The sequence below is a fragment of the Penicillium malachiteum genome (assembly GCF_028827825.1).
Source record: "Penicillium malachiteum strain IBT 17515 chromosome Unknown utg000001l:1.0-8184562.0:1.0-8186909.0, whole genome shotgun sequence".
Taxonomy (NCBI): domain Eukaryota; kingdom Fungi; phylum Ascomycota; class Eurotiomycetes; order Eurotiales; family Aspergillaceae; genus Penicillium; species Penicillium malachiteum.
Genome location: NW_026643094.1, coordinates 6689155 through 6702282, shown reverse-complemented (window position 1 = coordinate 6702282; position 13128 = coordinate 6689155). Strand labels below are relative to the sequence as shown.

General features: G+C 47.1%; 2 protein-coding genes across 2 annotated transcripts; one reads left to right on the top strand and one right to left on the bottom strand.

Moving 5' to 3' along the window:
- Window positions 1-1988: 1988 nt before the first annotated feature.
- N7483_002494 (class I SAM-dependent methyltransferase) lies at window positions 1989-3056 on the bottom strand (the record flags this gene model as incomplete). Its single annotated transcript, XM_057085931.1, has 2 exons — window positions 1989-2349; window positions 2416-3056. 2 exons carry the CDS (start codon window positions 3054-3056, stop codon window positions 1989-1991), a joined length of 1002 nt encoding a protein of 333 aa, XP_056952080.1.
- A 993-nt stretch (window positions 3057-4049) lies between these two features.
- Window positions 4050-4328, top strand: N7483_002493 (uncharacterized protein; the record flags this gene model as incomplete). The annotated part of the gene is made up of 1 exon (XM_057085930.1): window positions 4050-4328. One exon carries the CDS (start codon window positions 4050-4052, stop codon window positions 4326-4328), a length of 279 nt encoding a protein of 92 aa, XP_056952079.1.
- Window positions 4329-13128: the final 8800 nt, after the last annotated feature.

The following is a 13128-nucleotide window of genomic DNA, read 5'->3' as shown; positions in this document are numbered from 1 at the left end:
TGTGTTATGTTTCTCCACTAGCTTCACAATCTCTTTGTAGAGTGTATCTGCGTAGCCTCTCTTCACACGGGTAGTCGATATTTCGAGTTCTTGCCATAGTTCGGGGATGATGTTGTCTTTCAACCACACAGCCATGTCGGCAGAGATATCCCTCCATCTCATAGCATTCTCATTTTCAATGTCTTTTGTCGGTCTGGGAATATTCACGTCAATCAGGTCTAATAGACCATCCTTTGCTAGAATCAGCCGAAGATCTTTGTCCCATTCTTCGAAGTTCTCATCGCTATTTAGACAGGTGGTCAGCTTCGGATAAGTGATTGTCTTCGTCGGCAACCGATCCGCTTGTGTCCTGTTTTCTGCTGTCCGAAATAGTTCTGCACCCCATCCATCTGCATCATCATCGTCTCCATCAAAATTGTGGCGATCCGCCATGTCGGCGTGCCGGAGAGTGTGTGTCTTTGGTGGTGGGTGATATGAAGTAAAGTAAGAGATCCGGCCCGACGCTCAGGGCCGGCGAGGTGTTTTCTGTTGTATTCGCTCGTGACGGTGATCAAGTATCAGGTGTCAGGTATGTGCTGCCGGGCTCATAACCTGTTGGAGGATTTGGATTTGGATGTCTACGAGTGAAGAAGGCCAGAAACACGTATTGAAGGAAGCGTGAGGAGGGAAGGATCTCCACGTGCAAGTGAGAGCTAGAGTATATGGCCGCAGTGGTCCAATATCTACACGCGTAACGCGCCGGACCACTGACATTCAATCACACCTTGAACACAAGGAGCCACTGGACAGACTTACCTGCGTTTCGAAGAAACCCTGAAGCATCCCGCTCCGCCCGACCATCCATGTCGTTGGCCAATCTCCGACCTTAAGCTGAGCCAGCAATCACTCTACTCTGCAGTCATCTGTAAGCTGGTCCAAAGCACTGCCCATAGCTTGGTGTCGCCGTATGTATCGTCATGATAGACAAAAACCAATACGCTGCCATTATTTCACAGCTGGCAGACTCAGTGGTCACGGCCTGCATTTCTGACGAAAACGAGAGAATAGATCCGTCTCAACTCCAGTCTGTTGCAATCCCGGAAACCCACAGCTACCGCTGAATTTGTTAGGGGTTTTACAACAGTCCCTGAGAGGCCAGTTTCTCGTGGCACTCCAAGGCTTGCTCAAGATGATAAAACAGTCTGGAAGCTTTGAAGTCAGAGGCCCATGTCTTGAAAATCTGGATTTTATGGGAATTGATAGAGCCATTTTGCTCCTCTGAGCATGTTCGCCAGCTGAATTTGGAGCAGAACCATCTTCCCTTCTCCTGGCGCCTCATGGTTGAGATTGAACGTAAAAATTGGGGAGTGAGTAGCCTCACCATTCCATTCGATCTATGGATGAACTGTTGGCACAAAACGAGAATGTGCAGCGCGCTGATTCACAGGAAATGCACTGGATTTGCAAATCAGATGATGTACCGTCCAGACACAAGATTGCTCTCCCGGTGACCTATTTTGACTCCTAGTCTGGATCGCACTGGTTCTAGATTCCGCTGCAACCAATGGTACGGCGTAGTGCCTCAGGGAAGGGGGCTCTATCTAGCCAGTCTGTAAACTTTAAATCAATTACAACACTTTTTGCGCTACTGATGATGTCATTTTATAACGCCAAAGTCCATTCAACCTTCAACTCCCTGTTCAACAACCAGATAAAGAAATCACGTCGATCGCTGGTCTCTGAGGGTTACTCTGACTAATCCATCCATATCCAGACTGACATACCACATTCACTCCTCGACAATCCACGCGCTTCTCTCTAGCGAGGATGAGAACGACATGATTTACGTGACTTAAATTATGGGGGATCTTGGAACCTTGCCACTTGCAATTGAATATGGTGCAGGAGGGATTCTAGTTCAAAGAGCAAGAAAGATACTGTGCGCTGATATACTCGAACGTATCGATCACCCGTGGTAATGAGTATCTTCACTTGGTAACCTTGTTGAATCAGGTATCAGCTGGTGGCTTTCTGGCCCAAACTCTCTTTGATCGCTGATAGACATGGTGACGAGGATTCAATAATTCCTTTCTCATTTGAGAATTGTACACATGTACTTCAGTTTCAGTCCAGGGTTCAGGGTCCCCAAATTTTGTCATAAGGAACATCGTGTAACCTTCCATGCCGGTGAGCCAGTGCGAAAGATTAATCGCTCCAAGTTCCTTCAAAATTTTATCTTTTGGCCACGGCCCAATGGGCCATTTGACGTTCCTCTCATGCACATCTACAAATCCTGCTTTTTCAATGGATGCCCGCATCGTGTGGATAATATTCATTGGCTTCCCTGACTTGTCGGCGGCAGCATCGAATCTTTGAATGGTGAGCAAAACTTTGTCTATAAAAGATCGTCACATATAGAAAGCATGTATTACATACCTTGGTCCTATGTCGAACAAAATGTTACCAGCCGGAACGCTGTTGTCATCACAATAGATCGTGGGATGGATTTCCATTTGCTCTACCCATCCACCAGGCTCTAGATTATCGTAGATTTGCTTCATCAACTTGTCTGTCTCTTTTGGACTGAAAGCACAAGCAAGAATGCGGAGATGGATTAAATCGAATTTCTCATTATAAGTCCAAGGTTGCAAAATGTCGTCCACTTCCAATACACAGTTTGGGGGGACCCAGGAAATTGGTGGTGGAAAAAGATCAACACCTCGAACATCGGTCTCAGGAAATATATCAGCTACATCAATAGCCCAAGTCCCCTTTCTAGTCCCAATGTCAAGGACATTCCTTGGTTTGACTGGAGATCGAAAGAATGGGTTCTCTTGGTCTGCATCTGCGATCACAGCTACCAGATGAGCAGCATCGTACGTTTCAAACTGCTTTTCGTCGGCAGGAAAGCAATACTCGTCGGGTTTAAGAGCCTGGTATTTTCGACCATGCTCTACCAAGCCTTGGTATAAAGAGGACTGAACAGAAGTAGTGTCAGAGCTCCAATCTCTTTCATCATATTCATCTGTTACCAAATGTAAATCTTTGTCCACGGCAATAATGATCTTGTCGGCCATCTTAGAAAAACATTTCCGCTTTGACAAGATATTGGGGCTGCAAACGAGGTAAGTGAATCAAGATGTTGAGGGCGGGTAAAAGAGGGGTAACAAAATTCAGGATCGGGTTTGTCCGCGAGCAGAGAGGGGAACACTAACAAAGCGTTCAGACCAGTACAGTGAGTGGTCAAAAGCTTTTGCAGCCCCTACCCCACACCGTCTATATCATATTGAATTCTGCCGGCAATAAAGAACGTTAAACTTGGCCGCCCGAGCGACAGTGGAACGTCCAGGCTGCCAAGTCAGGAGTAAAAAAATTTGTTATTTCATACGAGCTTTTGAAAATCGTGGATCAGATCGAGGCAAGAGGTTCCAGTACGACGCATGAGAGCTTACTTGATGCGTTTCCTCCAGCTTTGTGGCGCATCGGTCCTGAATTTCATACTACAGCGTGATCTTATTCAAGCTGTCAATTTCGCCTCTTCACCAAAAGTAAGTCTTGCAATTTCATCAATGTGTTCGGCCGATCCGAACAAGTCTCGCTCTTCAAAAACCATTTTGAGCCGCTCTTTTGAGTCTGAAAGACTGCTTTCGAGAGCACAGGGCATGTATATGCAGTGAGTTATGCAGTCTTGGCCGTTTTAGTCTAAAGAAAATTTGCTTCATGGCTAACCTTCAAAGTGCCCCCGATCGGAAGATTGCGATTGATGGATCAGATAAGGATCTAGGCAGACATAGCGGATAAATAGATGCTCGGTTGCGTACCATGACATGTGATGCGTGCGGTATTGGACAAAAGTAAATGAACAGTTTACAAGATCTCACACTGAGAGGGTCTCACTCTTCACATCAAGATGCCTCGGCAAAGATATAAAATGATCCCCATCCCTTGGAGACCATACCTCAGAAGTTCAACATCGAAGTCTGAGTCACGTATCGATTAGCGTTTGCCATCTATCCAATCATGCCCCCCCCATCTTCTGTTGCTCCCAGCCCTATAGAGACGCTCGCCTGATGCATGAAAGCAAGTTCCAGCGATTTATGAGCTGGGCTCGACAATCTGAATCACAGCCAGTAGCAAACTGTGTTTCCTACTTTCAATCTCTCAGCAAGCCTCCCGAGTTTGCGGTGGAACTCGTTCAGCAAATAAATTATGGTCCTGTCGAAACCAGACGTTATTTCATTCCGACAGCAAATGGTCTTTCAGCAAGTGACTGTGAGTTCCTAGAGGTCACAGACCAAGATCTGATCACTGGGAACTTCCAGAAACTAAATACGTTGGTTTGCACATGAATCTTGTGATGAGAATGTCGAGTTGAAACTGACTTTCGCAAGATATAAAAATTTTAAATGTGTGGCTCATAAAAAGTTTCTCGAGCTGAACATTTACCAGAAGGACCCCGTTAATCGCCATCATTGGAGGTTCAACATAGCTCGCCCGGCGAGCGATATTAACATATGAATGGAATCGTGGCTACCAGCTGGCCGGCAAGTTTGTTTTTTCTATGACATCTCCTGAGTGACTTAAACGATCATTTATCATTCCTACTTCGCACAATCATCCGTTTGAGTATTTGCGGGATGTAAAATCCACAACACAGAGCTAAGCCAAAGATATCGTGAGATGGGCTGAAAGCTTAATCATTCGCAAAGGGTAAACAATCTGTTTTCGCTCTTTTGACCAGCATACATTTTCTTCTAGCAATAATCCTACAGATCGCTTCTTTGACGTGAGCTGTCTAGAAAAGTAAGAAAAAGCTGATAAACTCGCGCTAGCTTGTGATGTCAAAACCGACATAGTAGCTGCGAACTGCAGGCGTGTGGACACTGTACATATGCAGGTCCATAGAAATCCCAACTTGATACTCTACTTAAACGTCTGTTGACGTCGAAGTTATTGAGAATGCAATGCCGGCTGGCGGTGTTTCGCACACGAACATTGCTGGATACTTTGGGTGGGATGATTGCTGCGACGACAATAATGACGTCCGTTCTAAACTGACTGCTATTCCTCATTCTGACTCACTGGTCAGTGCGGAAACTAGATATCCCAGTAAATTCCAGTAAATTGTTCTTGAATTTCGTTAACGATGCGATTAAGGGTGCTCAGCTGGCTTTGAAGCAGTGCTTCATGCTCGTCAAACTCTCCGATCACACTTATATGTACCATGGGACTGTCCCCGGATGAAAGCTCAACTGGCTCCACCTAGTTGGCGCTCTCCGACAGATGCAGCGGTAGCGGAAAAACTCATGATCGAATTGTAAATGATCAGCTGAGTACCATCAACTTTCCATTGATGACTTCCACGTGCAAAGAGAGTATCATCAAGACGGTTGACAAAAGTCGCATCCACCGCGCTATCCACCCAATCAGGAATGCCACCTTTGAATCTATACAAACGCTGAAGCGATCATTGTTCAAATTACGTGTTGTTCCATCCGCCAAGCAGTCAAAGAAAGCCCGAACCCCCTATTTCAATCGCGCTCTTCGATACTCGAGTGATCGGAGTTGAATGAAACATGATTTACGGTAGTTTCAGGAGAATGTAATTGATTCAGGGAATCGTAAGAAGTCTCTATGTAGCGTTTCTTGAGTTGCTTTAATTTGATCTGAAAGAGTGATAATGCTCTATTGGGCGCTTGCTGCAGTTTCCAGAGCAGGGCAGGACACATTGATTGGGTCGGTCCTTCTAGACAATATAACTTCATCCATATGAAGTGATCAAACCAAGACAGAAAAATTGGCTGCAATCAGGGATATCTTTTGGGAAGCTGAAAAGCCTACGCCCAGAGCCCGGACAGCAGGTTCGTGGGATTCCGATTGATCAGTTTAAAGGGGGGTGGAGCTCGCGTTGGGGGCCTGTTCAGATGAATCTTCAACGCTGAAAAACTGCATTTAACTCTGGATGAAAGACAGTGTAAGCGGATTAAAAAGATAGCTTTCTTCTGTCTAGGTGTGCGGTGGGTCCGGCTTCACTTGTTTCGTGTCAATCCTTGGTATTTTCCTGTCAAAGTGCCTCCTGGGAGCGACGTGGAGATTGACATGAGGCATTCGCCAAGACAACGCGGACCCACATAGCGCGTCCGAGAATGACCGCGTTAACTCACGCCCTGGCTAATTGTGCGCTACTTTCGCGTCCGTTAAATCATCACACTTTAAAGTGTATCGCTCCTCCCACTAGCTACATGAGCGGGCCACAAATATCTGGAGGCAGTATGACGGAAATGCTCGCTTCATGTTTTGCTCTTATCTGTAGGCCAAATTCTCTTGGCGCGGCTCTATTCCTGATCTAGCCTCATACTACGGTAGCGGGAGACAGGTGCTTGTGACTCATGCAATACTACGAGACAACCACAGATAAGGGAGCATCGTCCCAGCCCATTTTCTGATAGACTGGAAGATAACGATGTATCTGAGACAAAGCAACATGGGGCGTAGGGCTTTTTCGGTCGAGTATGGCGTTGCTCAACTACTGGGCTTTAATGACTACCCCAGGATGATATGTACATCGGTCCCCAACTTATTTGCCTCCCTAGATATTTTCACCAAAGTTAGGGAGACGGCTTCAGACCCACCCTTCAGGTCGAGTCCGCCTCAATATTTTACTCAGACGACCATGCGCCATTCAGCTACGTGATGAAATCTACTTTTCTCCTCGTTGACAACTCCCGCTACGATGTTTGCGCCGCTCGCTTGATCACGTTGTGCTCTGTCGGTGAGAGTTTAGCTTCATCTCCAACAAGATGAGAGCCACTCTGACGTCCACACAAGCAGTCTTTGGCGGTTCAATAGACAAATGCTCCTGCTGGTTTCGATTAGCAATGATTCAGTAGGCACGAATTCTACCTGAGTGCAATAGGCAACGGCAGGAGGGGCGTGGCCGTGCACCTTGCTTTGTGAAAAGTGTTATGTAGTACGATATGCCGTGTCAACCTGCACGACATCTTTGACGGGTGTCGTGGCCAGTCCACTAGGCACGGACTTTGTACCATTTGTATCCCTGTTCCAAACACCCGCGATCGGACAGAAGAACGGAAGCCAGAAGGCTATGAATGGCCGCACAGGAGGCGCTGGCATTTATCTCAATACACGGCCCATCGAGTCTGAGCAACCTCACCTAGCGATCTGTCGGACGCGTTGATCGTGGCGATTTCTCGAGGCTGCGAGCTGAACACGACACCTATCGACGGAAGGCATACCAACCAACAAACGAATGCGTTGCAGGATGTAACACGTCAACTCATATTTTTCGATACTTCTGTCGCCCGCAAGTGACCTCGAGATGATGCACAGGCTCGAACTGAAGATTGCGCAGTTCATTGGAGTCGAGCGAACTCAGCCACACGTCCAAAGACGACGATAGTGATGGCTTGTCATCATGAATTGCATGATGATAGGAACAATGGTGGAGACGGGAGGCGATTACCGTCCAGATTCCCCATTGTTGCGAGGCTTCCCAGAGCACGTCTTGTCGCCCTCTGACTTCCAGATAGAACTGGCTGCATGAATCAATCAACCTCATTAATTATCACATTCACACCAGTTGCTGCTCAAATGCAGCTCGCCTCACTGGCACTATTTCCAAACCTGAACGCTAACGGACTGGCACCTTGTATGTCTCAAGTTTCAATCTACTCAAGCGCACAGACGTGCCCAGCAAAAGAACCGGGGCGGGGCTGCAGCGAGAAGTGACAGTAATTGGCGCGCAAGGTCGGCGTGAGAGATACAAAGGGCTCAGATGGTCATCATGGTGCTACCCGAGCGCGGAGTATTCATCGGAGACATTCTGTGCACCACCTGGACTCGAGTCCTTCGCAGAGTGTGTTGTCATCGTATCCACTGAGCAGTGTCTTCGTCACCTATGACAGAGCGTACGTCTCAGAAGAGTGGAAGCCAACGCGACGCCGGACTGTCTCTCAAAGCAAACAAAAGGTCATTTCATCAAGGAACATGACGAACATCGAGCCTTTGTTGCGGCTATGATGGGCATTCTGGGTCAGAATGACCATTGAACTTGCATTGTCAGGTCAAAAGTCATGCGGTGCGCAGTGAGCTGGATGTTTCCAATCGCGTGAAAATGACAGAGTTTTCCATATACTGATGCTATTCAATTCACTAATGAATTCCTCTGAAAAGACCATCTTCTACACTGCACGTGTACGACCAGGGCGCAGTATCAAGCCTCAAAGGATGGAAGCCTTTCATTTTTTTTCCACAGCAAGGCATTGAGTCATTCCATTCCGCAGCCTCGACTAGATGTCAGCACAGAGTTCTATCAGATCTGCCCAAGGTGCATGTCTGAACCTTGAAACTCACGGTAGTGGACACTCCGGTAGGTAACCAGCCCTGTCTTCAAACAACGCCAAGCCGCGAGATTTATGATAGCGTTTTGCTTGAATGGCCACCGAGCGGTATTTTCTCCGTTCCATCGGAAGGCAATAGGCGGGTATCAGTATGAGCCCATTCGAACCATTGATAAGGAACACAGGGCCACGAGTGTCACGACTTGGATTGGTACATGAGCAAATACGTTGGTAGAGATATTCTCCATACCCTTTGTTGGACACCGAAAGAATCACCTGGGAAGTGTGGCATGTGTAAGCGCCGGCATGCTTTTGTCAGCGAGAGGTCTGCAAGAGCCAATCCATCCGACTCATTTGTCCTTTGGCCGGACGGAGGTTCCGCTCAGCAAAGAAAGGAGTTGAGCATGGTGAAAAAACGTAGTACCATCCCTTGTCATTCATTTTCCATCCGACTTGATTCGAGTTTAACAAGCAGTCAAAAGTCGGCATTCTCGGTGTCCGGACCAGGATCCTGATGAACTAATGGAGATCAGAACTGGGACCTGATCCAATCGAAGGCACGCCATGAGATCTAGCAGCTTCCATCTCCGATTTTGTCAGCAGAGAAAATCCTCAAAGACCCACACATTCCCCAGACGGAACATCGCAATAGGGAAGAATGAAGGCGTGTAATCGAACAGACTCCAGTGGAGTCCAGTGGTCCTTGAATGGGGGATCTTGTCCGGGTCGAGTAAGAATGTCGCTGGTGGGAGACGGGTTGCAAGTTCAGATTAACAAACCTACACCGCTGTTGTGATGTGCATTTTGAATAACTCAGTCACCATGGTGTTTGTTTCTTCTGGTAGCGGCTCTTGCAAAGCAGCTTTCGGTCGCCATTCTGAATATCTCGATCTTTGGACCATTTGAGTTGCGAATTGAATATTGACGCAGTCGGGCGGCCAAGACCAATCTCAGGAGTTGGCAAGGCTGAGCGCGAGCAATTTGACACTGTACTTGAAATCAAATACTAGTATGCATGTTCCGCACTGAGATCATACTCAGATTTAAAAGGAAGTGACGCGGCATTCAACTTACAGATTTTGTCCCCGCTTGGCCACGATTCTGAGCATTGACAAGAAAAGCACTTGGGTTGATTCGTCTCGGTGATTCAGCGGAAGTCGAATATGCAGCAATTGTGGCTTGGTTCACTGAAGGGTTTCTTTGATCACCAGAGGTTGCATTGTCGTGAAGGTACATGAGCTACTCGGACTTGATGGTCCAAGGATTATGGAAGGCTTGGGTGAGCAGTGTCAATAATGCTTTGAGGATCAGGGAGCCAGATGGCGGCCAAGGTGTGGGCCTTTTCGAACGGTGGTGAGCTTTCAGTACCGTCTAATATAGCTGAGTCCATCTTGAGCAGTAGGCTTCTTTTGCTAAAGCCAAATGAGAGCTGGGGAAGCTATGTCAGCCAACAAACAAGACGATGAAAGGCAAAATGAAAATGAGATATGAAAATGGGATACTGGGAGGGCACCTAGAGCTAAAGCAGTGCAAGTATTGACAAGTGATCATCCGCGGCAGGTAGAATGGTCTGACGGTAATAGTCCCCAGGCATTGCAGCAGACCTTTGGTTTGAGCTGGCTTCTTAGCTCATTCCTGGCCACTTTTCAACAAATGGGTGGACGCAGGTATGGGGTTCCTTTGTTCTAAAAAATACTTTCAGTCCACGATATGACCTTCTAGGGACAGATAGTGATTTCAGCAGACCCATTTTGGTGTTCCAAAATTATCGGCCAAGAACGAGTTTATCAAGAGGGACGATCTTGGTCATGTCATGGGACGCTTGTCGAGATTGACAGCGATCAAAACTTTGCAGCAGGCAGCGTCACATCGCGTCAACTATCTCAATATGTCTTTGTTCGTAGACTAAATTTTCATATTCTCAGTCAGTCTCAATCTCCGGTGAGAATGGATGACTCACATGTTTGGGCTTAATAGAATGGTCAACAATATATCGTACACGTGTCTGGAGAGCATGCAACCACGCATGTTAGCTTCTAAAGCGACAACTCGAAATGTCAAATATACAGCACCCGGTGCTCTGACAATATTCCTCACATAAAGGCTTGTAGAAAACATACCTGTGACATCGGCTATTCCGGCCAGTGCTTATAGCAGGCTTAGATGCATTACGAATGGTTGGAAGTCACTTGGTAAGACTCAATCGGATCGAACTCACATCTGGTACAGTCATTCTCGAAATCGGCTTGACCAGTGTACTCTTCGACTCTCTTTCTCGGCCCCACTGCCAAGGCCCTAGCGTCCATTATTTATTGAGCCAACACCACTAAGTTGTGGTCCGGTGTGATCTCCCCGAACTTGCACGATGACTTTTAAACTTTTATACCGTGGGCCCCTCAGCTTGATGCGTCCAGCCCAATCGATATTCTGCGCTAAAGGCTTGGCAGTAGGGCAGAGAAAGATAGTCGAAGAGTGTACTGGTCAAGCTGATTTCGAGAACGACTGTATCTTCGTTATGCCTGTCTCTGACCAGAAATTATGCACGCTAGATAGCCGGTCTTTTTATCCTTGGTGTGTTTCATGTCAGCAGAGGCACGATCACAAGGCGTGGGATAACTTATCATGATATCTAGTAAAGTGAAGCGCAAGACTGGCTTGTGAATGAAAGACTGGCTCTAGGGAGACAGCAGCCGTATTTATAGACTTTGCAGCTCACTTAGCCGGAGCCTGGAATGTTTGGTCAGAACTAATAGAGCACCCCTAAAGTTGAACCACTTCAATCTTACACTTGATAAAAGTGTTGAATGCAACCGTTGATCCACCCAGCTCAACAGAGCCTTGCTTGGTGACAAAACTGTTCTTGTTGTGACCCCCACGGCCTGCAGTTTGTGCAAGCATATTGAATGACTATGTGTTGATGATTCACGTTGGTTCACCACTCGGTGTTCGTTGATAACGTTGATCCATTGATGTGGGGCATGCTCGGCGTCGTGCACAGCTTTCGGAACCGTGGCAACGGTTCACGAGTGGTGAAGTCAATATGGATCCAACTCCCGCCTCATAGATGGTCTGTGCGCCAAATCGCAGGCATGGGTACCCGTGGGTCCCCGTGAACACAACGAGCAGGGACTTGGACTATTCACTCGGGAGTAGAACTCTCTTCCTGCTTTAGTAAATCTACCGATCACTCTTACGGTTGCTTGTCTAGAGCAAATTCGGGTGTATCACTCATCCCGGGCTTGATATGTGGGCCGAACACTGAACAGATATTCAGTTATATATAATGCGAAGATTCATCACAATACAGAGTCTTCAGGGTTCAATGGTAGCTCCGACTTTGGGAGGCATTATTTTTCAACGATTCCATGAGAATACTAGATCTGGAAGCTTGGAGATGTTTGATGCAGCAGAATGTGCCGAGTTTATCCATAGGGAACATCGCGAGTACACGCTTTCCAATCTAAGAAACATCCCAATACTGAGTTGGACGACCTGGTGAAGTAGCTCGGCTGGAAGTGAATGAAGGATATCAGTGCAGGAGTATAGAATGCTGCCAAATGACCTGCAAGATGTACTGAATATCGGATCTTGAACTCTTATTTCCATTTTACACAAATCGAACGACGAACATAGGTCCCAGGAGCAATGTGGTCCTGGGAAACTGGAGATCCTCGCTCAATGCATCGGTTGTGTGTTAAATTAGCGGTGGAAAAAATCACAGCTTACATATTGCTCATGACAAGCAGTGTCTTGCTCGATCGCCTTTCAGTCATACATACAACGAGAACTGCCACCGATCCCGGGAGACAGTCCACAGGAGCTATGGGAAAACTTCTTTTCAATCCAGAAGGCATGATACTAGGAAAGGAGAAGACTAGCACTCCTGGGAACCCGGTTGCTGACAGGGCGTTGCAGTGTTGATTCCCTGCCTCGTTATTCCCACCGTGGGATTGGGCCGTGGGATTGGGCCGACAAGGAAAAGGGTGCGGGTTCGAATAAGTGAGTTTCAGAAAATCTTCTGATAATTTGCCGAATAAGGTGTTTTGCTCCTGGGAGTGCTTGTGAAGCTCAGCTGACTTCATACAGCACCATCTCCCCTTGAAAAGCGGTATACGGCTCAAAAATGAGCTTGAAAGTAGACACAGGGGACTGAGCGGCCACATCATTTCCTGTGGTCTGTGAATAGAACCGCGAATGAAAATGGAAATTGTGTAATCCACTGATATATGGGGCTTGTTTTCAATGGCGGTGATTCATCAATGTTTGGTGAGGCTGAACGTTGAATCATAAGAACGAACCAAAACAAACACAGAAAATCACTTTCCAAGCTTCATATAAATGATCCAGATTCCATCTTCTCGCAAATGGTTCTTTTGCGAGCTCTGAGAACGAATCGTCCGCACCTAAGCAACACTATGGAATATATTTGGAATGGTTTGTATAGCCTGCCTCGCCGAGCGACCTTTGCTGACAATGTAGTAGAAAATGATTTTGATCTGGATCTCCACCAAATTTGGAACGAGTCTGATCTGCCGGCACCGCCCCCATACCTAGCGATGGACTTTGACGAGTCCAAGCCCGAAAGCCTGCATTCAGGAAGCACGGCGGCACAGCGTGTGCAACATCCCATTGTGGAATGCTTATTCTACTCCAACACCGAAAGTAATCATGCTTTCCGGTGGATGAGTCCAAGCCCACTGCTCTCCTCAACAGAGTCAGAGGAAATATGTCACTACCTTTCAGCCTGCTTGTCCGAGAGAATTCGCTGGTTGGAAGTTCGCCTTGCGCA